The 24,501-nt window shown below is 42.4% G+C and overlaps 1 protein-coding gene across 5 annotated transcripts in view; it reads right to left on the bottom strand.

The window, feature by feature from the left end:
• Window positions 1–316: 316 nt before the first annotated feature.
• Window positions 317–24,501, bottom strand: part of SH3BP2 (SH3 domain binding protein 2) — a 130,031-nt gene continuing 105,846 nt past the window's right edge. For 4 of the 5 annotated variants that reach the window (XM_073648694.1, XM_073648702.1, XM_073648681.1 and 1 more), the window contains exons 3-13: window positions 22,031–22,133; window positions 21,023–21,140; window positions 19,016–19,086; window positions 18,447–18,529; window positions 18,252–18,311; window positions 9,424–10,174; window positions 8,896–9,016; window positions 6,734–6,789; window positions 5,923–6,001; window positions 4,154–4,213; window positions 317–2,789 (exon numbers count right to left, since the gene is read on the bottom strand). In XM_073648694.1, the coding sequence (XP_073504795.1) occupies window positions 2,649–2,789; window positions 4,154–4,213; window positions 5,923–6,001; window positions 6,734–6,789; window positions 8,896–9,016; window positions 9,424–10,174; window positions 18,252–18,311; window positions 18,447–18,529; window positions 19,016–19,086; window positions 21,023–21,140; window positions 22,031–22,133 (1,643 nt within the window). In that variant the 3' untranslated portion in view covers window positions 317–2,648. The remainder of the gene's footprint in view (window positions 2,790–4,153; window positions 4,214–5,922; window positions 6,002–6,733; window positions 6,790–8,895; window positions 9,017–9,423; window positions 10,175–18,251; window positions 18,312–18,446; window positions 18,530–19,015; window positions 19,087–21,022; window positions 21,141–22,030; window positions 22,134–24,501) is intronic. The other variant, XM_073648688.1, reaches the window with a different exon arrangement.

The following is a 24,501-nucleotide window of genomic DNA, read 5'->3' as shown; positions in this document are numbered from 1 at the left end:
TGAGACAATTCTTAGCATTATTTCCCAGTCTGTATAGCAAAGCTGACAAATGACTTACATAAACCAGGCATCAGTCCATTGTAACTGCTCCAGTGACATGTGAAAAAAAATGCCACATTTATATATTTCTATCAAAACCTAGTTACTACCAGTTATTAATAAATGTTTTAGAAAGTTGCTTTTTGTAGCCTCTTTGAGTGCGTGTCGTAGACCATCACTTTTATACACTACACATATGAAAACAAAGAAAATGGTTCAATATGGCTAAGTCATATGGACTATCTTTAAAAACAAAGAAAACACTGCACCAATTAGCAAGTTTAGTATTATTTTAAATTAAAAATGGGACAGCCTTATAATTTACACAAAAACATACACGAACACAGGTCATATTTCTGTAGTGTACAATATACCTTTGTAATACAAAGTAACAATTAGTTTCCTTCAAACATCTGAAAATATTCCTGTGTCACATAAGAAAAAACTTTCTGGAGTTGTTACAAAACTAGGTAACAATCAAATTCTTTACCTCTACGTTGCAAAACATTAATGTTCTCGTCAAATCCTTCATTGCCTGTGACACATGGGTAAATCAAACATTGACCTATGTAGGCTTCTATGTGCTCTATAATGGACACCATACATTAAATTTTGTCAACTTTTCAGGTGTCAATGCAAATCCCATCATTTTTAGGAACTGATACATTAAAGGGTACGTACACTTTTGCAACCATGTTTTTCATTACTCCAATGTCTCTAAAATAAAAAAGTGAAGCAATAAAGTCTTAGAAAATCATAAGGAAATTTCCTACAATTTTGTGCATGCGGCTCCTATGCCAACCCGTGACTGGAAGAGCAAAAAACACTGTTCAAACCATATTATTCATTTTTTGTCCCTGATGTTTTCTCGTGCCAAATTCTTCAAAATAGTGCACGTGGCTCATGAATTTGGCGCAAAATCAAAAATTCTTGTTATTTTGTCTTTAACCATTTTTTGCGACTTTTTTTATAGCAAAGTTAAGTCAAAAATCCTGTAAAAAGTCACAAAAATAAATCAAGTGGAAAACTTCTACAGAAACCTTACTGAAGTGAAATGTGCCCCCAAAAAAGGCGATATTTGGTAAAAGTCTCATTTCATGAATCTGTCTAAAACATCTGGATAAGCAAAGCTGTCGAGGAAATATAAAAAAAAGACTAAAAGGTGTCCGGAACTTCAACATTGATTTCCTATCCTTAGGACAGGTCATCAAAGTCTGATCGGTGGGGGTGCGACACCCGGCACCTTCACTGATCAGCTGTCGGGCGGAAATGCTCAGTTACAGAGCTGCACAAAACAGCTCCATTGACTGAATGGCTGCGACAAGGTACTGCACATCCACCCCATATATATTTGAATAGGGGGCGGATGGGCATTACCTAGTGGCGGCCACTATACAGTTGACGGAGCTGTGCAGATCCATAACTGAGCACTTCCGGCTGCTACTGACACTGGGAACTGGGTCTTGGATAGGCCATCAATGTTAAAGACCCAGACAACTTCTTTAAAAAAGAAAGACAACTTAAAAAGTGGCACAAAGCTTATAGCAAATAAGACACAGGTACTAAAGCCACTAAAAAAGGAGAAAATTGCTCCAGAAAAGTGGAGAAACAGCAATGATGAATCTTGGCCATAGACTTGTAGTGAAGCTTTAAACACAAAAGGGTAGATTTGTTTTTAAACCAAAACTATTGCCAATCTTTAGTGTAGATACATAAAAGCAATAAAAAATGCTTGCAAAAGTTAACACAGTCTGTAACATCTTCACCCATGTAATACTTTTAAAGTATTTGTACTTTTGATTCCAGAAATTTGCTCTAGGGAAAATATATATTCTTGTACCGTGTTAGCCAGTAGACAGAAAAATATTTAGATTTCAGAGTCCTCAGTGGTTGATACCATAATTTGTTACCATCTTTTCAGTTAGCCATTAAAAGGTATCAACCACTGAGGACTCTCAAATCTAAAAAGAAATTTGCTCATAATTTTCAGGACTGATGTACGGAAGCAAAATATTGGAACAAACTAGTTCAAATATTCTCAACGAAACCTGTTTCGTCCGTAAAACATTCTCACAAGCAAAATGAACGACTTGATTGAATAAAGGAAAGAAATATTCTGTATGTTGGTTGGGCTCTATATCTAAAAACGTTTACATTTATCGCTTCTCCATATCTTCAAAGTGAACATCATATCTCCAGATTCCTTCTCCACTGATTCTTCCATTATATGGACGTCTGTCTTTCATTCCCGTTGGAAAGGAAGTAACACAGCAAGAAAGTAGTCACGGCAGGGGTCAGCTATTTTTAGGATGAATTGGACTTCTTAGGAACATGTGTTCATAGTTGTATCATAAACCACGTGTGCTCCTCTGGACAAGGTCTCTGCTGCTACACACTTGCCTCTACCAGGTGTCTTTGTGAACGCATGTCCATATCTATAGATTTTACTGAGGTGCCTCTACCTGGGGTCTTTGTAAACCCCATCACATGTCCATATCTATAGATTTTACTGAGGTGCCTCTACCTGGGGTCGTTGTAAACCCCATCGCAAGTCCATTTATTAAGAATTTAATGTGCATCCAAGATAAAATCAAGAGTTCACAATCTTGTCACCTGGGGTTATTTGAGCATCCATAGGCATATTTGAGAACTAGTGTGTCATGACTGGGTAATGGGCTGCCATAGTAGTGTTCAACCAATGTAGCAAGGTCTGGAAATAACATGTCTGCCTCAAGGTAAACGTTGCAGTCCTGTAGAGACAGAGAAAATTTATATCAGAATAAGGCATCGTTCACACCACCGTATTTTTGGTCCGAGTGCTGTAGGACCAATGTTATTCAATGGGTCAGTGCAGATGAGCGTTTTTTGCACTGGCTGAAAAAAAATCACAGCCTGCACCAGTTTCCTTTATACATAGGATGAGACTCGCCCATTGACGTCTATGGGTATGGAAAAAAAAAAAAGCAGATGTCATACGGAGCCACAGTGTGGCATCCGATTTTTACGGATACGTTGCAATTCTGTAACATAGGAAACTGTAAATGGTCCTATAAATTAGTAACAGCTGCTGCTGTAAAAAAAAAAACGGATTGTATACAGATGGCAAGTGAGAAAAAATTGTCCCACTTTTTTGAATGAAACTGACAGATTTTAATACATGGTAGTGTGAACCTGTCCTTTATCAATACATTAAAGGATTAATGTCTGCAGCTGACATAAGCCTATTAGGCTACACATCAGGAAGTACGATAGTGGGACTGAAAACAGAAAAAGGAAAAAAAATCACGTAGGTTTAGTAAAAAAAAAAAGACAAAACACACACAAAAAAAGCGTTTTTCCCTTGACAAAATGCTATATTGTGGAAAAAAATAAATACATAATTTATGTCGCCATATCCCTAATGACTTAATCTGTAAAATGATCATATAATTTATAACACATGGCTGCATAATGCAGTGGGGCAGTTTTTTTTTTTAATTGCATTTTTATTGTGTGAACAGGAAAAATGTATAACATTATAACTGTCGGGTCAAGGCATGTATACAACATGATGAATGTCCTAAAAACAGAACTCCGAAATAGTGGTGGAATAGCTCTTTTTTCTTCACCCACACAAAAATACTTAATAATAGTTGCTGAATACATTACAAAATTAAGAAAAATTCAACTGGTCATAGTTAGGGATGAGCGGACCCATGGAAGTTTTGAGTTCTGGTACCCAACCCGAACTTTATTCCAAAGTTCGGTTCAGGTACCAGAATTTTACCCGAACTCGAGCCCCATTGACAACAATGGAAAATTCTAGAAAATTCTCTCTCTGCAAAAGACTTTCCCCAGAACTCTGAACATTGTAACGGACTCCGGGGAGAAGTCCATGTTCTGTGTTTAGCACCGGACACTAACTGTGCTGTATGAACCCTGAACTTTTACATTTGGGTTCACTCATCTCTACTCATAGCAGAAAACATATTATGGAAAATAAGTTATGACTCTTGAAAAAACTAATAAAAAAAACGAAGGTACAAAAGACATCCAATGGGAAGGATTCATAGATACATGGAACATTTTGTACAGAGATACATTAAATAAATGTAAAGGAAAACAAAAAACAAACCTTTTCAAAAATTCGGTAGTTTCTTAATTTGGATTCCAATTTATCCCATACAACCAGGACCTTAAAAATATATATTTTATTATTACAAGCATTGATATAAATTGATCACAAGCAAATAAATCCTGTAGCTTACAAAACTCATCTTTTTTCCTATTTAAAGGAGGTTGAATGATGGGGACTGAAGTTGACCCAACAATTGGGACCCTATTTTATTAGCTGGCGGGAAAGAACCTGGTTTATCAATGGCAGAAAGTCTGGGCTGAGATTGTTCACGGAGGATGTATCCTTAATAAGACAGACTAGGTAATTTGTGATGATTTAGTGCATAGTGATTGTCTCTAAGTTACTTCCGAATGAGGTTGTCTCCTTGTGGGCAACATTTTCTCAGACTCGGCCCCCTGGAAGATTCTCTTCCCGAGAGCTGAGCTGCTACATGAGCATTTCTTATCTTTTACTTATGTTTCCTGCATGTTTGTGCAGAAATAAGAGCTGGAGGCATAAAAATACAATACTGAATATATAAAGGGAGATTTATAGTTTTGGAAAGTGCTGAATTACGAACTAAAATTTAGCAACTTGGACGAAAAAGTTTTATAACTTTCTGAGCATGTTAGACTTTTTGTATCTCCTACATACACCATCCCATGCAACAATAATAGTTACTCTAATTTTACGAACACTTTTCATAAATGACAAGGTAAGCAAAAAAAAAAGGGGATGCACCAGGTCCCACTCCATCTTTTTGGACCTTTTTGTTCAGGGGTATATCCAGGATTTTGTGAAAGAGAAAAAAATGTGCGGAAGCACTAACTAACAGGCTGGTAGTTGCTAACTACCTGCCTGCTGTTCCCGGCACCATTCATCGCCGACACAGGGTGGTCACGGACCGCTCCTAAAGAGGATTCAGCTGCCTTTGCCGACGTCACATCGACAGAGCGACAGCTTATTTTCTGCCCGGCTCTGTCAACGGGGTGTGGCTGCAGACGTCATTCTGATTGACAGTCGACTCCCCCAGTTAGGCAGCGGGAATCCGGCTGTCAATCAGAATGATGTCAAAGTCCCACCCCATCAACAGAGCAGGGCGGAAAAGAAGCCATCGCTCTGTCGATGAGACATCAGCAGAGGAAGCTGAATCCCCGGCAGTAGAAGTCCATGACCACCCTGTGCCGGCGATGAACGCCGCCAGGCACAACAGTCAGGTAGGTAGCAACTACCTATTAGTACTTGGGCACATCACAAAAGGGATATCCCCTTTAAGTACATTTGCTCTATTATGTCCATATAGACTATAGGATATCTTAACAAACCCTGCCTGCACTAACCATCATATATTAAAAAAATTAAAGTTGTACTAACTCAAAAATATAAGAGAACATTCAAGAAAAATGCACATAATGTCTGGCATTATTATGCCACTGTAAAACCTTCATATTTAGAGGAAAAACATATCTTTGGAGCCTTAATTTATATCTGTTATCTAATGGCGCATACCATGATTTTCTTAAAAAATGAAATACGGAAAAAATGACCATATATATAAAAATGCCAAAAAGTGATTTACACCACTGAGTAATATATATACAGTATATATATATAGAGCACTGACCGCTCGGCCACGAGGCCTATGTATGCGCGGCTCCACATGAACAATCATTTCTCCAAACTAATTTCGTTGACCATCAGGAAACAGGAAATTGCTGTGAAAATAACATGCAAAAAAACTGAAAGCTAAACTAAACAGCCCGTTCTGTATTCAGCTCCAGGGTTACCTTTCCGGCCTTTGCAGAGTTTCTGATGCAGAAGAGTCCATTCAGGGGGCTTCCTCTGGCATCCGTAGCTTTGAACATCCTGAAATAACAATACTCTCATTTATCTCCGGCGTAACAGGATGAGGCTATCATTTCATGTGCTTGCTGTGCAGAAATATTTTCGGCAGCGCGGCAGGAGTGAACTTTCCTTTGCTAATATACGTTAGTATATTTAGGATATGGTCGGATCTTTCGAGAACTGTCAACATTTCTATGTGATCAATGCTTTCTACATATATAATGTGCAGGAGAACAAAGCGTTACAGTTCAGTCCAGATGTATCCTCTGCTTCATCTCCGGCCCATCAAGACTTTCATTCTGCACATAGAATTGCCCCCCCCCCAATTATTTTAATATACATGTTGCCTAAATTAAGTTTATCTAAACCAGGACTCTATCACCCTTCCCAGCCAAAACTTGGTGGCTGACATTCACCGATAGTGGTGGACAAATATAACACCTAAAACTAAAAGTTTCCTCCTTGTAGAATTTTTCGAAAAGGACTGAGGACCCAAGAACAAGACCAAAGTTGTTCCTCTTATTGATGATCATTCACTCCTGTATGCCATTTATGTAGGAAGAAGAAGACCTTCCTTCCCATCTCTTGTGGAAACTGATGGCGGCTTCTAACTTGCCTTGTTGAGAAATATGGTGACCACAAGAACTTACCAAGGATTGGTCTTAACCTTCACATTCAACTTAAGCTGAGGCCATCCATGGACTTAACTGATACATGGCAATATTATATATCCAGAAAATATAATAAAAATACCTTTCAACATCGAAGGAATCACAGGTGTTAACAAAAACACTAGCGGGAAGAGGAACCTGGAAATAAAAAAGAGAGACTATATAAGGACCACTTGATATACATTAAAAGGGTTTTTTTGTGACTAAATATTGATAACTAATCGTTTGGTGAGGGCATTAATATCAAATAGGTGCGGTTCCAACTTCCAAGATTGTCACAGATCAACTCATTCAAGGGACTACCAGAGTGCTGGGGCCTATTTCTTGTTTATTAAGCACAGCTCCAAAAATGTCATAGTTCAACTGTCTGCAGTACAATCCCATGCCAGTGTGATGTGTAATGGCCGCTCTCTGCTCTCCTGATCTCACTGCAGAGCTGTGTGTGGCTATAAGTGACACATATGCAGGCTCCTCTAAGTGCCAGTATTGCAATAAAGCAGAGCTGTGAGAGCTGCAGCTGCTAACGTGTTTATTATGAGACAAAGTTCAGTTCTACTGTTCAGTGTTAGTTACATGTCTCACACTGGTAACTCCTCCTTTCATTTAAAATAATCTCTGGAGGCGGATACTCAGTGAGATCTATGTCCGGCCCATAGATCTGAACAGCTCATTTACATATAAGAAAAAACATGGATTTCTATGGAATAAGACATCGAATCACAGATATAAAGGTATCATTTTATTCATCTTCCTATGGCCTACATGCTCATAGGAGGGTTGATCCTGCTGACAGATTCCCTTTAATTTAAATACTAAAGATGCCCTGCTAGTAGGTGAAAAGTGACCAGAATAATTAGGCGAGCAACGGGAATAAAATAAGAATAAAAACTGGTGACTTTTCACCTGGTGTTAAGGCCACTTTAATATAAAAATCATGAAAACAACCTTTAATAATTGTATAAAAAAAGTTACACAGCTTTCTAATATAACCTACTTTATATTCCAATTCCCCACAATCAGATCCTAAAACCCCACATAAACACTATGGGCAATGATTGATCATTTTTTTAAGTCACTTTTCTTTATCTGTGGTGACGTTTTTTCCTCTAAATTCTTAAAATTTGGCCCAAAATATAAAATACACTTTATTTCTGACTTTAACTGTTCTAGCGCAAAAAGCCACAAGTTCCAGTAAGATTTTTGCAAAAACTTCAGGCGTACATAAATCACTGGAGTCCATTTGCACAAATATTTTGCGAAAAAAGTAGCAATCGATGAATCCAGCTAAAAACATCTGAGAACCCCAAACTTCACGCACAATGGTGAACATATAAAAAAAAATAATCAGGCGAACACATATAAAATAGACTAAGAAGGGAGCAAAGTTCAAGAGGAATTTGGTACAAATTAAAAACGGGCAAAATCCATCAAAAACTAAATGAACAAAGGAGCAAATGCAATAATGAATCAGGACCAAAAATATAACAAAAATATAACCACAAATCATAAATCGTGTGGGGCCAATATTTTTCAGAGCTGGGAGTTTGCTACAATTGCATGCAGTCTTGGTAATGACATAAAGACCCAGGATTCCAGACTAAGATGTTGTTGTACAAGCCAGATTTCTAAACTACCAAGTATGCAAATTGCTTCTTCAGAGAGGAAGAGGACTAGAACTCTAGTGCCACCTATTGGAAGTAGGAAACCTAAAAGTCAATATCGCCCCTTTGATGAGCCTTGCCATATGACTTAGGATAAAAGCCAAATCAGAATCTCCATTTACAGACACGGTGTTTCGGGGTATTGCCCTTCATCAGTGCAAAGTATGAGATCCGATTTGGCTAGATGAGATGGCTAAGAATGGGATCTAAGGGTTATCATTTCTCCTTGTGGAGAGCGACAAGCCAGGCCTGGCATGTCAGAGTGAGGAGACTTATATAAGCCATGTATGCTCCTCAGCCTACAAATTAGCTTTTATCCTACGTCATATGGCAAGGCTTGTTAAAAGGGTCGATATTGACTTTTAGGATCACTAATTCCAATAGGTGGCACTAGAGTTCTAGTCCTCTTCCCTTTCTGAAGAAGCAATTTGCATATTTAATTTCCCAGAGGAGCATGCTTCGGGTATATAAGTCTCTTCACATTTGCTTTCCAGGCCTGGCTTGTCACTCTACACAAGGAGAAATGTTACCCCTTAGATCCCTAAATTTCTAAGCTCATTTTCACTTTATTATTGGCCATTACCTTTTCATAGTCGTCATCGCTATCGCTTTTGTCACCCTTGAATTTCGATTTTGGTTTTGCTGGGCGGACTGGCAACTCCATTTTGATGTCTCTGAAACTCTGTCCATCAGGCGGTGATCTCCTAGAGCAAGTCATAAATATACTACTGTGAACTGAAAATAAGACACCGACTGATTTACACCAAGTAGGAAACGATGACCTATCCTTAGGACATTTTCCTTCCTTCTGAAGGAGACCTATTTTGCATACCTTGCAGGCATAATGTGTATGTATGTAAATAAAAAAAACACCCCGGTGATAACACTAAATGCAACAATGTAGAAATAATGTCAAGGTGGAGTTGGACATAGCTAGAAAGCCAGAAAAAAGAGCATGTCCCACCCTGGAGGATCCGATACTTGCATCACATGGTCAGTTGGATGGCTGACATCCAATGCTACATGTCCTCGACTGATAAGTTAGAGAAGTTGCTATCTATCTTCAAAGTCAAAATTGATAAAGAATTACCATACAACGATCTATACTTACAATTTTGGTGAGTATCCAGGTCCATCACACCTTGTTTGTAACCTCGGAAGGGTAGGAGGTTTCACTAGGGGTGGCTTGGAAGGAACTGGTTTTGATACAATGGGTGAAGACTCCTCAGGTGATTTTAAAGAGTCACTTAACGCCCTAGGTTTTACAGGGACTGGTGGTCCATAACTGTTTGTTGTGGTTGGTTTAGTGGCTAGCATGGTTGGCTTGGTTGGCACTATTGGACTCACGGCATGATTAGACTTGTTTGTTGGTTTTGCAAGCGTTGGAGGAGGAGGAGGAGCAGTGTTCAACCGGCTGCTGAGTTCATCCTTAAATTTTAAGTCTTTCCCCATCGTATATGAAGGCTTGGTCCCAAACGCTGTTTCCTTTGGTTGACCGCTTTTGAGGTCTTTCATTGCTTGGGACAATGGTTCTACCCGATGAACTGGTGGTTGTGGCAATAAAATAGGTGGTTTTCTGCTAGCGGGACACGGAAAGGGTGGATTATCTTCCTTTTCGGCATTGTCAGTTGATCTAGTTATTAAATCCGTAGCCCTGTAGGCAGGTGGGAGCGCTGGTACCGGAGGTTTCGCACCGAGCTCTTGTCCATTGTAACCATCAATACTTTTCCTTGGATATGAGCGAGAAGGAGGAGAAGGGGGTTTTGCTATTCCCGAAGCTTTAGTTGTTGATGGCCAGTTAGAAAAAGCTTCATTCTTCTGTGGTAGTGGAACTGGTGGTGGCGGGTAGCTTGGTGCACTGACTAGTCGAGAAAAAGCAAGCAATCAACTCACTTATTCTATAAACCCACCTGCAACCATGGAGCAGGAGCTTTCCAAAACCAAAACAGTTATCACAAAAAAATAAAAGATAAAACTTCTCTAAGATGTGCCCAGAAATCTTCTGAATAATATTTAGTTTTTAAATCAAATTTTTTGCATACGATTGAAATTTATCCAGAGCCGCATCTGAATGAAGCGGAGGTGCACATGCTCACTCCATTCAATGTCTATGGGTCTGGCTGAGAAACCCAGGTATAGCATTTGGCTACTTCTCGCAGTCTAAGGCCACATCCCCACTGTCAGTATTCGGTCAGTACTTTTTCTCAGGAGTGGGAGCCAAAACTAGGAGTGGGTAATTAATGCAGAATTGGTGACTTGTTTCTATTATACCTTTTCCCTGATTGTTCCTCACCTGGTTTTGGCTCCCACTCCTGAGAAAAAATACTGACCGAATACTGACCAAATACTGATAGTGGGACCGTAGCCTAATAGACAATAAATGGAGCGGAGGTCGACCATATGCTCCTCCACTACCTTTCTTAAGATCTATTGTGGTCTAAACTATCTGTAACTTATAGATAGGTGGTAACTTTAAATTGTGGGAATACCTCTTTAATATATCTTTACAAGATACGGTAAATCCATACAGCCCTGATGTCATAAAACTCATGCATAGCTTAAAGGGAATCTGTCACAAAGTTTTTCCTATATAATCTGAAAGCAGCATAATGTAAGGGCAGAGACACTGATTCCAGTAATGTGTTACTTACTAGGCTATGGCTCTTGCTTCAATACAATCAGTGTTTTATCAGCAGAAAATTATCACTAGAGGACTATCTGTCTCGTGTCATGTAGTCCTATTGCTCTGTGTAACCTCACCACCACTACTGATTAGCATCTTTCTACCTATGCACAGTGTACACAGGAAGCTGACAATCACATTTGTGGGTGGGGTAATACACAGAAAGCTGCCAATCACTGGTGTGGGCGGGGTAATACACAGAAAGCTGCCAATCACTGGTGTGGGCGGGGTAATGCACAGGAAGCTGCTAATCACTGGCGTGGGCGGGGTTATACACAGGAAGCTGCCAATCACAGGAGTGGGTGGGGTAATACACAGAAAACTGCCAATCACTGGTGTGGGCGGGGTAATGCACAGGAAGCTGCTAATCACTGGCGTGGGCGGGGTTATACACAGGAAGCTGCCAATCACAGGAGTGGGTGGGGTAATACACAGAAAGCTGCCAATCACTGGTGTGGGCGGGGTTATACACAGGAAGCTGCCAATCACAGGAGTGGGTGGGGTAATACACAGAAAGCTGCCAATCACTGGTGTGGGCGGGGTAATACACAGGAAGCAACCAATCACTGGTGTGGGAGGGGTAATACACAGGAAGCTGACAATCACTGGTGTGGGCAGGGTAATACACAGGAAGCTGCTAATCACTGGTGTGGGTGGGGTTATACACAGGAGGCTGCCAATCACAGGAGTGGATGGGGTTATACACAGAAAGCTGCCAATCACAGGAGTGGGTGGGGTAATACACAGAAAGCTGCCAATCACTGGTGTGGGCGGGGTAATACACAGGAAGCAACCAATCACTGGTGTGGGAGGGGTAATACACAGGAAGCTGCCAATCACTGGTGTGGGCGGGGTAATGCACAGGAAGCTGCTAATCACTGGCGTGGGCGGGGTTATACACAGGAAGCTGCCAATCACAGCAGTGGGTGGGGTAATACACAGAAAGCTGCCAATCACTGGTGTGGGCGGGGTAATGCACAGGAAGCTGCTAATCACTGGCGTGGGCGGGGTTATACACAGGAAGCTGCCAATCACAGGAGTGGGTGGGGTAATACACAGAAAACTGCCAATCACTGGTGTGGGCGCGGTAATGCACAGGAAGCTGCTAATCACTGGCGTGGGCGGGGTTATACACAGGAAGCTGCCAATCACAGGAGTGGGTGGGGTAATACACAGAAAGCTGCCAATCACTGGTGTGGGCGGGGTTATACACAGGAAGCTGCCAATCACAGGAGTGGGTGGGGTAATACACAGAAAGCTGCCAATCACTGGTGTGGGCGGGGTAATACACAGGAAGCAACCAATCACTGGTGTGGGAGGGGTAATACACAGGAAGCTGACAATCACTGGTGTGGGCAGGGTAATACACAGGAAGCTGCTAATCACTGGTGTGGGTGGGGTTATACACAGGAGGCTGCCAATCACAGGAGTGGATGGGGTTATACACAGAAAGCTGCCAATCACTGGTGTGGATGGGGTTATACACAGAAAGCTGCCAATCACTCGTGTGGGCGGGGTAATACACAGGAAGCTGCCAATCACTGGTGTGGGAGGGGTAATACACAGGAAGCTGCCAATCACTGGTGTGGGAGGGGTAATACACAGGAAGCTGCTAATCACTGGTGTGGGCGGGGTAATACACAGGAAGCTGCCAATCACTGGTGTGGGAGGGGTAATACACAGGAAGCTGCCAATCACTGGTGTGGGAGGGGTAATACACAGGAAGCTGACAATCACAGGAGTGGGTGGGGTAATACACAGAAAGCTGCCAATCACTGGTGTGGGCGGGGTAATACACAGGAAGCAACCAATCACTGGTGTGGGAGGGGTAATACACAGGAAGCAACCAATCACTGGTGTGGGAGGGGTAATACACAGGAAGCTGACAATCACTGGTGTGGGCAGGGTTATACACAGGAAGCTGCCAATCACTGGCGTGGGTGGGGTTATACACAGGAGGCTGCCAATCACAGGAGTGGATGGGGTTATACACAGAAAGCTGCCAATCACTGGCGTGGATGGGGTTATACACAGAAAGCTGCCAATCACTGGTGTGGGCGGGGTAATACACAGGAAGCTGCCAATCACTGGTGTGGGAGGGGTAATACACAGGAAGCTGCCAATCACTGGTGTGGGAGGGGTAATACACAGGAAGCTGCCAATCACTGGTGTGGGAGGGGTAATACACAGGAAGCTGCCAATCACTGGTGTGGGAGGGGTAATACACAGGAAGCTGCCAATCACTGGTGTGGGAGGGGTAATACACAGGAAGCTGCTAATCACTGGTGTGGGCAGGGTTATACACAGGAAGCTGCCAATCACTGGTGTGGGCGGGGTAATACACAGGAAGCTGCCAATCACAGGAGTGGGTGGGGTAATACACAGAAAACTGCCAATCACTGGTGTGGGCGGGGTAATGCACAGGAAGCTGCTAATCACTGGCGTGGGCGGGGTTATACACAGGAAGCTGCCAATCACAGGAGTGGGTGGGGTAATACACAGAAAGCTGCCAATCACTGGTGTGGGCGGGGTTATACACAGGAAGCTGCCAATCACAGGAGTGGGTGGGGTAATACACAGAAAGCTGCCAATCACTGGTGTGGGCGGGGTAATACACAGGAAGCAACCAATCACTGGTGTGGGAGGGGTAATACACAGGAAGCTGACAATCACTGGTGTGGGCAGGGTAATACACAGGAAGCTGCTAATCACTGGTGTGGGTGGGGTTATACACAGGAGGCTGCCAATCACAGGAGTGGATGGGGTTATACACAGAAAGCTGCCAATCACTGATGTGGATGGGGTTATACACAGAAAGCTGCCAATCACTCGTGTGGGCGGGGTAATACACAGGAAGCTGCCAATCACTGGTGTGGGAGGGGTAATACACAGGAAGCTGCCAATCACTGGTGTGGGAGGGGTAATACACAGGAAGCTGCCAATCACTGGTGTGGGAGGGGTAATACACAGGAAGCTGCCAATCACTGGTGTGGGAGGGGTAATACACAGGAAGCTGCTAATCACTGGTGTGGGCAGGGTTATACACAGGAAGCTGCCAATCACTGGTGTGGGCGGGGTAATACACAGGAAGCTGCCAATCACAGGAGTGGGTGGGGTAATACACAGAAAACTGCCAATCACTGGTGTGGGCGGGGTAATGCACAGGAAGCTGCTAATCACTGGCGTGGGCGGGGTTATACACAGGAAGCTGCCAATCACAGGAGTGGGTGGGGTAATACACAGAAAGCTGCCAATCACTGGTGTGGGCGGGGTTATACACAGGAAGCTGCCAATCACAGGAGTGGGTGGGGTAATACACAGAAAGCTGCCAATCACTGGTGTGGGCGGGGTAATACACAGGAAGCAACCAATCACTGGTGTGGGAGGGGTAATACACAGGAAGCTGACAATCACTGGTGTGGGCAGGGTAATACACAGGAAGCTGCTAATCACTGGTGTGGGTGGGGTTATACACAGGAGGCTGCCAATCACAGGAGTGGATGGGGTTATACACAGAAAGCTGCCAATCACTGATGTGGATGGGGTTATACACAGAAAGCTGCCAATCACTCGTGTGGGCGGGGTAATACACAGGAAGCTGCCAATCACTGGTGTGGGAGGGGTAATACACAGGAAGCTGCCAATCACTGGTGTGGGAGGGGTAATACACAGGAAGCTGCTAATCACTGGTGTGGGCGGGGTAATACACAGGAAGCTGCCAATCACTGGTGTGGGAGGGGTAATACACAGGAAGCTGCCAATCACTGGTGTGGGAGGGGTAATACACAGGAAGCTGACAATCACAGGAGTGGGTGGGGTAATACACAGAAAGCTGCCAATCACTGGTGTGGGCGGGGTAATACACAGGAAGCAACCAATCACTGGTGTGGGAGGGGTAATACACAGGAAGCAACCAATCACTGGTGTGGGAGGGGTAATACACAGGAAGCTGACAATCACTGGTGTGGGCAGGGTTATACACAGGAAGCTGCCAATCACTGGCGTGGGTGGGGTTATACACAGGAGGCTGCCAATCACAGGAGTGGATGGGGTTATACACAGAAAGCTGCCAATCACTGGTGTGGATGGGGTTATACACAGAAAGCTGCCAATCACTGGTGTGGGCGGGGTAATACACAGGAAGCTGCCAATCACTGGTGTGGGAGGGGTAATACACAGGAAGCTGCCAATCACTGGTGTGGGAGGGGTAATACACAGGAAGCTGCCAATCACTGGTGTGGGAGGGGTAATACACAGGAAGCTGCCAATCACTGGTGTGGGAGGGGTAATACACAGGAAGCTGCCAATCACTGGTGTGGGAGGGGTAATACACAGGAAGCTGCTAATCACTGGTGTGGGCAGGGTTATACACAGGAAGCTGCCAATCACTGGTGTGGGCGGGGTAATACACAGGAAGCTGCCAATCACAGGAGTGGGTGGGGTAATACACAGAAAACTGCCAATCACTGGTGTGGGCGGGGTAATGCACAGGAAGCTGCTAATCACTGGCGTGGGCGGGGTTATACACAGGAAGCTGCCAATCACAGGAGTGGGTGGGGTAATACACAGAAAGCTGCCAATCACTGGTGTGGGCGGGGTTATACACAGGAAGCTGCCAATCACAGGAGTGGGTGGGGTAATACACAGAAAGCTGCCAATCACTGGTGTGGGCGGGGTAATACACAGGAAGCAACCAATCACTGGTGTGGGAGGGGTAATACACAGGAAGCTGACAATCACTGGTGTGGGCAGGGTAATACACAGGAAGCTGCTAATCACTGGTGTGGGTGGGGTTATACACAGGAGGCTGCCAATCACAGGAGTGGATGGGGTTATACACAGAAAGCTGCCAATCACAGGAGTGGGTGGGGTAATACACAGAAAGCTGCCAATCACTGGTGTGGGCGGGGTAATACACAGGAAGCAACCAATCACTGGTGTGGGAGGGGTAATACACAGGAAGCTGCCAATCACTGGTGTGGGCGGGGTAATGCACAGGAAGCTGCTAATCACTGGCGTGGGCGGGGTTATACACAGGAAGCTGCCAATCACAGGAGTGGGTGGGGTAATACACAGAAAGCTGCCAATCACTGGTGTGGGCGGGGTAATGCACAGGAAGCTGCTAATCACTGGCGTGGGCGGGGTTATACACAGGAAGCTGCCAATCACAGGAGTGGGTGGGGTAATACACAGAAAACTGCCAATCACTGGTGTGGGCGCGGTAATGCACAGGAAGCTGCTAATCACTGGCGTGGGCGGGGTTATACACAGGAAGCTGCCAATCACAGGAGTGGGTGGGGTAATACACAGAAAGCTGCCAATCACTGGTGTGGGCGGGGTTATACACAGGAAGCTGCCAATCACAGGAGTGGGTGGGGTAATACACAGAAAGCTGCCAATCACTGGTGTGGGCGGGGTAATACACAGGAAGCAACCAATCACTGGTGTGGGAGGGGTAATACACAGGAAGCTGACAATCACTGGTGTGGGCAGGGTAATACACAGGAAGCTGCTAATCACTGGTGTGGGTGGGGTTATACACAGGAGGCTGCCAATCACAGGAGTGGATGGGGTTATACACAGAAAGCTGCCAATCACTGGTGTGGATGGGGTTATACACAGAAAGCTGCCAATCACTCGTGTGGGCGGGGTAATACACAGGAAGCTGCCAATCACTGGTGTGGGAGGGGTAATACACAGGAAGCTGCCAATCACTGGTGTGGGAGGGGTAATACACAGGAAGCTGCTAATCACTGGTGTGGGCGGGGTAATACACAGGAAGCTGCCAATCACTGGTGTGGGAGGGGTAATACACAGGAAGCTGCCAATCACTGGTGTGGGTGGGGTAATACACAGAAAGCTGCCAATCACTGGTGTGGGCGGGGTAATACACAGGAAGCAACCAATCACTGGTGTGGGAGGGGTAATACACAGGAAGCAACCAATCACTGGTGTGGGAGGGGTAATACACAGGAAGCTGACAATCACTGGTGTGGGCAGGGTTATACACAGGAAGCTGCCAATCACTGGCGTGGGTGGGTTTATACACAGGAGGCTGCCAATCACAGGAGTGGATGGGGTTATACACAGAAAGCTGCCAATCACTGGTGTGGATGGGGTTATACACAGAAAGCTGCCAATCACTGGTGTGGGCGGGGTAATACACAGGAAGCTGCCAATCACTGGTGTGGGAGGGGTAATACACAGGAAGCTGCCAATCACTGGTGTGGGAGGGGTAATACACAGGAAGCTGCCAATCACTGGTGTGGGAGGGGTAATACACAGGAAGCTGCCAATCACTGGTGTGGGAGGGGTAATACACAGGAAGCTGCCAATCACTGGTGTGGGAGGGGTAATACACAGGAAGCTGCTAATCACTGGTGTGGGCAGGGTTATACACAGGAAGCTGCCAATCACTGGTGTGGGCGGGGTAATACACAGGAAGCTGCCAATCACTGGTGTGGGAGGGGTAATACACAGGAAGCTGCCAATCACTGGTGTGGGAGGGGTAATACACAGGAAGCTGCCAATCACTGGTGTGGGAGGGGTAATACACAGGAAGCTGCCAATCACTGGTGTGGGCAGGGTTATACACAGAAAGCTGCCAATCACTGGTGTGGGCAGAGTTATACACAGAAAGCTGACAATCACTGGTGTGGGCAGGGTTATACACAGAAAGCTGCCAATCACTGGTGTGGGTGGGGTTATACACAGAAAGCTGCCAATCACTGGTGTGGGCGGGGTTATACAGGGCTCAGCATTCAGAGCACTGACAGATCTGCAGCAGAAAAACAGGGATTATATCAAAACTGTAGCAAGCAGTCCAGTAATTGATACATGACTGGAATCAGGGTATCTGCGTCTACATCATGCTGCTCTTAGATTACATAGTAAACCCTTTAAGAGGTGTATTCTCATTTTGGACATGATTGATGCGGGTCCCACTTCTGGGACTCGCTTCATCTTGAGACCAAGGCCTCATCTCGCACCACAGTGTCCGTACAGAATGTGGTGCATGCGCGACTCTTTCCGTTCACTTCTATGGGAGTCTCAAGAATAACAGAGCACACCTGCACAAGACAAGCGAGCAAGAACCTCTTACTGCTGTGACCTGAAGAAAAGCGATACCATGTGCTGTCAAATTATTCTCAGGTCAGCGCACCGGTCTCCTAATTATTCCAGGTGTGATTTGCAAGTTAAGGGCATTTCGGAATTTATTTATAATGACTTTTTCTTTCTTCCGGCTAATAACTTACCATCCATTATATCTGGTTGTTCATAGTCTTCGTCATCATCATCTTCATCTTGCCAGCTATCTGTAAATGTACAGAAAAAGGGAATTTTAGGTATTTTAGAGCAGAAGAAATGAGAACTTCTGCTGGAAAAACCTTAGCGTTCTTTATGAAGCTGTCCTATAATATGAAATGTATAGAGTTCAGATGAAATATTACCATCCGCGGGATTGTGCGTGTATTTTATATCCACAGGCCGTTCAATGGATCCATAGAAACTGTCAGTTTCCGAACCACTATCACTGCAAAGGAATAAAAAAATACCTTATTCATCGTAAATATCCATCGCTACAATATCGCAGGAATGTCACGGTGCTCCATTACATCACATATTCTACCTGGTTTATTATCCATTTTATTTTTGCGACATTTTAATTATAACGGCCGGCACAAACAATAGGAAATATCTGCAGTATGGATATTTATTTTACTGGAAAATAGTGAAATTTTAAACTTCAGTTTCTGCTGATTAGAAAAATCTATTATATCACAGATTTTTTTTTATAGGGGCTATATACTGTATCCCCTAAAAGGCTTTGTACTAAGTTTATACTGGCAGAATCCCTTTAAATATATATTAACTGTTAAAGTTTTGGAAGTTTAATGAGACCTCTGAGAACTTTGGATAAATAAAGTATCTACTACTCCTTTTTCTGTACAGTTTTAATTAGGGTTCCCGTTATCTACTGTAACTGAGACGAAGAGGTGGAAAGGTGAAGAAGTAATACCTTAGGTCTGTGATCGTGTCCTTCTTCTCATGATAACGGTCAATTTCTTTCCTCAGGGACATCATCCATTTCTAAAAGAGAAATTTGCATCCAATAGATTTGAGTATAAACCGTTTTCTAGAACATTTTTCATAAGTCAAATTAAAGGGGTTTTCCATTCTTGTTGTTCAAATCTGCAGTTGCTTTATGTGACTGCAGACATGTGAATTCTCACAGCTTATACAGTGCACAATGTCAGGATTCTTCGTGGCCAGGAGCGGGCATTCGCATGACTGAAAGTATGCGATTTCAATACATGCGGTCACATACCGACTAGACGTGCATGGCCTTGCTCAATACACATGGATTGAGTGAAGCCGAACACATCTAGTTGGAATGTGGCCAGAAGTATGCAAATCACATACTTGTGGCTACATGATCGCCAGCACCTGAGAATCCTGACAGCGTGCACTGCGAGCACTGTGAGGATTCACAAGTCTTCAGTCACATAGAGTAACTGCAGACTTAAGCCCCAAGAATGAACAACCCCTTTAACATAAACCCTTTGCGCTTAAGTACTATATGTACTGTATATAATTATGTAGCAACTATATAACTGAACTCCCTTCACACATGGTATATGACGGTTACATAGCCAGCATCTAAGTTGAAAAGCCACGACCAGTGCTGAGCTCCGGCTGTTAACCATTTAGATGCTGCTATCAATCACTGACAGAGGAATTTAAATTACATCATTGCTTGGTGCATGTGTGCTCCAGCTCCCACTGGCCCCCTGCAACAAGATCGCGGGGTACCAATGGATTACAAAGGCAGATGGGGGTCAGCTAAACGTCCCCATCGCTGCCACCCTGGTTCTTCTATGAAGCTCAGAAACTATGGTATTACACTATATATGTATTTTATTACACTATGTATTATAAAATTGCAGGTTAAGTGTGGACGATGGGAGGTTCATGTCCCCTAAGGGGACTAAATATAGTAAATAATGAAAAAGGTTTTAAAAAATATTGAAAAAATTATAAAAATTCAAATCACCCACATACCGCTCCATTAAAAATAAAGAAATTAAGATAAAAAGAAACATATCTGATATTACTGCGTCCGTAAATTCCCGGTAAATCAAATTATAAAATTAATCAACCAGTATAGTTAATTTTTTCAGTCACCACACCTCCCTAAAAAAACACAGTATGAAAACATCATATGAACCTTTAGATGGTATCAATATAAATGTAAGCTTGCCACGCGAGAAAAAAAAAAAATCAAGACTTCACACAGCTCCATCTTTTGGAAAAATAAATACATTAAGGGTCTCGGAAAAAAACGAAAAACACTTTTTTTTTTTTTTACAAACGTCAAAGTTTTTTTCACCAATTAAATAAAAAATGGCGCAAATTTGGTATTGCCGTAATCGTACAGACCTGGAGAATCATGATGACTGGTCATTTTTACCGTACAATGAACGCTGCAAAAAACAAAACCCCCAGAACAATTTCACCATTTCATCTTGGATTTTTTCCCCCCGTTTCTTCAGTATATTTTATGTTAAAATCAATGGTGTTATTCAAAACTACAATTTTTCATGCAAAAAAAAATAAAAAATTAAGTCCTCATATGGGTTAATTGACGGAAAAATAAAAAAAAAAAGTCATGGCTCTTGGAAGAAGAGGAAAAAAAACAAAACTGAAAAAAAATGAAAAATTGCCCAGTCCTGAAAGGGTTAAGGAACATAAACTATATGCTAAATTATAGTCAGGTGCTCCTTAAAGAGGTATGCACTTTAAAATATATCTTCTGACAATTCATATAGATAGAGCAAGGAGACAATATTGGTTTGGATGTCCTCCAAACATCCAAACAATGAGGTATCCCTTAAAATGTCTGAATCCCTACTGTGCCTTTCAGAGATCTCCATCACAGAACATCTGATGCAATATTTTAGACCGAGGTGAATGTAAACGTTTAATTTTTTCTGAGAAAATATTGGTGCTCTTCTATTACCCGTACCTTCCGCTCCTCCTCAGATGCTGCAGAAAAGTACCATGTGCGATGCTTCTTGCTGATATGTACCATCTTGAAGGGAAACACATTATTAGATGTCGTTTCTTCTGCTGCCCGCATTACCCTGTTGAAGAGAAAAAGTTATGAGCCCTTGTTAGACCTCGAATATAAAAAGCAATGATAAATCCATGAAAAGCCTAAAAGTCTCCATGAAAAGCCCAAAAGTCTCCATGAAAAGCCAAAAAGTCTCCATAAAAACAAACTACAAAAAAAACTTGACTAATCAAATTCTTCCATCTCCTTCTTATCTTGCTGTTCGTAGATTTGTAAAACGAGGAGAGCAATAGACGACTATAGGATGTGACAACATTGGGCTTGTTTGTGGTCTGTTCTTATGAGGAAACATAGAGCTACAAAGAAAAAATACAGTAAAAAGTGATGACAACATCATATGGACCCTAAAGTGGTATCAATGAAAACATCAGCTCAACACTCAAAAATGAAAACAGCTACAGCTCCATCTACGAAAAAAATAAATACATTATGGGTCTCGGAAACTGTGATACAAACCAAATTATTCTTATTTTTTTATAAACCTCTGAATTTTTTCTCACCACTTTTATAAAAATAATAATAATAAAAAAAAAACTATGTAAGTTTAGTATCGTCTTAATCTTACTGACCTGGAGAATCACATTGACAGGTCATTTTTACTATACAGTGGATGCGGTATAAACAAAACCCCAAAAACCAAGTCAGAAATTGCAAAACAAATGTTCTATTTCAGATGATATGAAGCTGTGAAATCATGTTCAACTTCTGCTCCATTTCTTATATGGGACTGTCGGAGAAAGTTGACTACAGCTCCTCCGGGCTAGTTTCCGAATCCAAATCCCCGTTCTCGGGATCACTGGGGTTCCCAGTCATGGGACCTCCAGCGATCAATCAGTTATCCCCTATTCATCGCTTATGATTCTGGAAATAACCCCTTAATAGAACATTAAAGCTACTAACCTGTTGTATCCATTCAGTGAAAAAGCGCCCTGGGAGGTGGCTGAGGTGCTCGTCTTGAAGTAGTACACGCATCCTTTATGTATGATGACATATCTGAGGGGCCCTTAATAAGATAAGAATGAAACTGAGTTTGCAACAGTTAAAAGGACAAGGGAATCAATCAAAACAACAAAGGGATTTTGTCCCAGAAACAGCACCTCTCTTGTCAATGGCTGTGTCTGGTATTACAAGCTCAGCTCCTTTTACTTCCCTAAACTCATGTTTTAGGTTATACATTGACTTTAAAGAGGAAATTTAATTGAATTTTTTAAATTTAAACTTACTACCTCCAACAATTTCCACTGCTCCACTGATTCTGGAACAGTTTTTCTATTTCGTCTGTGCCCCTCAATTCCAAAGTTATGTCTCCTGGAAATAAAGATGCAAATTTTGCCCTTCAACTAGTTGGGCGTGTACCAAAGAACTCTGTGGGCGTTTACTTTTTCTCTTCTGATGCTGGCCAATCAAAAAATAGCCACGCCCTCAGAGAAATTCTCATCAAGAGAATGCCAAGAGTGTGCAAAGCAGTCATCAAAGCAAAAGGTGGCTACTTTGAAGAACCTAGAATATAAGACATATTTTCAGGTGTTTCACACTTTTTTGTTAAGTATATAATTCCACAGGTGTTAATTCATAGTTTTGATGCCTTCAGTGTGAATGTACAATTTTCATAGTCATGAAAATACAGAAAAATCTTTACATGAGAAGGTGTGTCCAAACTTTTGGTCTGTACTGTATATTGAATGCAAACTATAAAAATGGGTTCAATTTGTTCATACTCTATAGTTAACATATTATAGTTTCATAGTGTTAAGGCTGATGGTAGACTTAAGTGCGAGTCCAACCTAGAGCCTAATAAATTGATCTAGAGGAAGGCAAAATCCCCATGGGGCAGACACTCATAACTCCATATTAGGGGAAAAATCCCTTCCTGATTTCACATACAGCAATCAGACTAGTTCCCTGGATCAATGTACGATCACAGAATCTAGTATCCATAACCTGCAATATTATATTTTTCAAGCAAGGCTTCCAAGCCCTCCTTGAATTTTAGTAGTGAATCAACCATTACAACATCATGTGGCAGAGAGTTCCATGGTCTCACTGCTCTTACGGTAAAGAATCCATAGTCTCACTGCTCTTACAGTAAAGAATCCATAGTCTCACGGCTCTTAGAGTAAAGAATCTATAGTCTCATTGTTCTTACAGTAAAGAAACCATAGTCTCACTGCTCTTACAGTAAAGAATCTATAGTCTCACTGCTCTTACAGTAAAAAGTCCATAGTCCCTTTGCTCTTACAGTAAAGAATCCATAGTCTCATTGCTCTTACAGTAAAGAATGTACAGTCTCACTGCTCTTACAGTAAAAAATCCATAGTCTCATTGCTCTTACAGTAAAGAATCCATAGTCTCACTGCTCTTACAGTAATGAATCCATAATCTCACTGCTCTTACAGTAATGAATCCATAATGTCACTAGTCTTACAGTAAGGAATCCACAGTCTCGCTGCTCTTATATGTACAGGATGCCTCATATAGTGAAAATAAAAGCTTTTAACATTTTTCTAATAGCTCATGTGCTCATAAACCATGTTACATAATTTGGAAAACACATGTTCAGAATCCGCAGGTCAATTGCCTCCGCTGCTTGTTTGTAGCTTGTGGCCAATACCAGACGGGGAACTTCCACCCTGACAGCGGCTTATCAGATTACTGCAAAGTGTCACTACCATCACTGGTCACACATCCTTCCTTACCCAACTGCATCCTACAATTCTAGTTAAAAGCAGTTGCGTAGAAGGGTGTCAGACATTGCACTAAACACTTTCATGGACAATTGCCCACTTTTATTTAGTTTTATTCACAGTTTTGTATGGTTTAAATAGTTTTAGGCTTTTAAAAAAAAGTGCTCCCCAGGCGGACATAAACACAACAGCGGTTTTACTTTGTGATTGACAGCAATCTCTACGCACAATCATACACATAAGACTGTCAATCATTGATTCGAAAACTCTCTTGACTCTTAAGCAGAGTAAGGAATTTACATAAATTAAACATTATATTTTAATATAATGTATCAATCAGCTCAACTCCTCCTGCACTATACCCTGCTGTCTGAAGATCCGAAGCCATGTTCAACATAAGAGGTTCCCAACATATCATAATTCTTGTAGCCTGCAGATACCACTAGAGGGAGCTTAAGAGCTTACTGCATACTGTTTGATTTTTGACTTCTGTGTCAGTAGTCTCCCTCTAGTGGTGGATAAACGCTGCCAGAATTTCATTATTTAACTCTATATCTATGCAGGGGGTTTTGAGCTATGTATCAGAAAAACAAATCTGACTACTAAAAAGGTACATAAAGAGATTAATCAGCACAAAATGATGGCTCAATAAAATGACTTAAGGTTAAAAGGTGGATATTCACTGTA

The sequence above is a fragment of the Phyllobates terribilis genome, unplaced genomic scaffold (assembly GCF_046119375.1).
Source record: "Phyllobates terribilis strain yellow unplaced genomic scaffold, ASM4611937v1 Scaffold_1__5_contigs__length_1240528914, whole genome shotgun sequence".
In the NCBI taxonomy this organism is placed as follows: Eukaryota; Metazoa; Chordata; class Amphibia; order Anura; family Dendrobatidae; genus Phyllobates; species Phyllobates terribilis.
The sequence above is the reverse complement of the archived record's forward strand: the minus strand, read 5'-3'. Positions and strand labels throughout refer to the sequence as shown.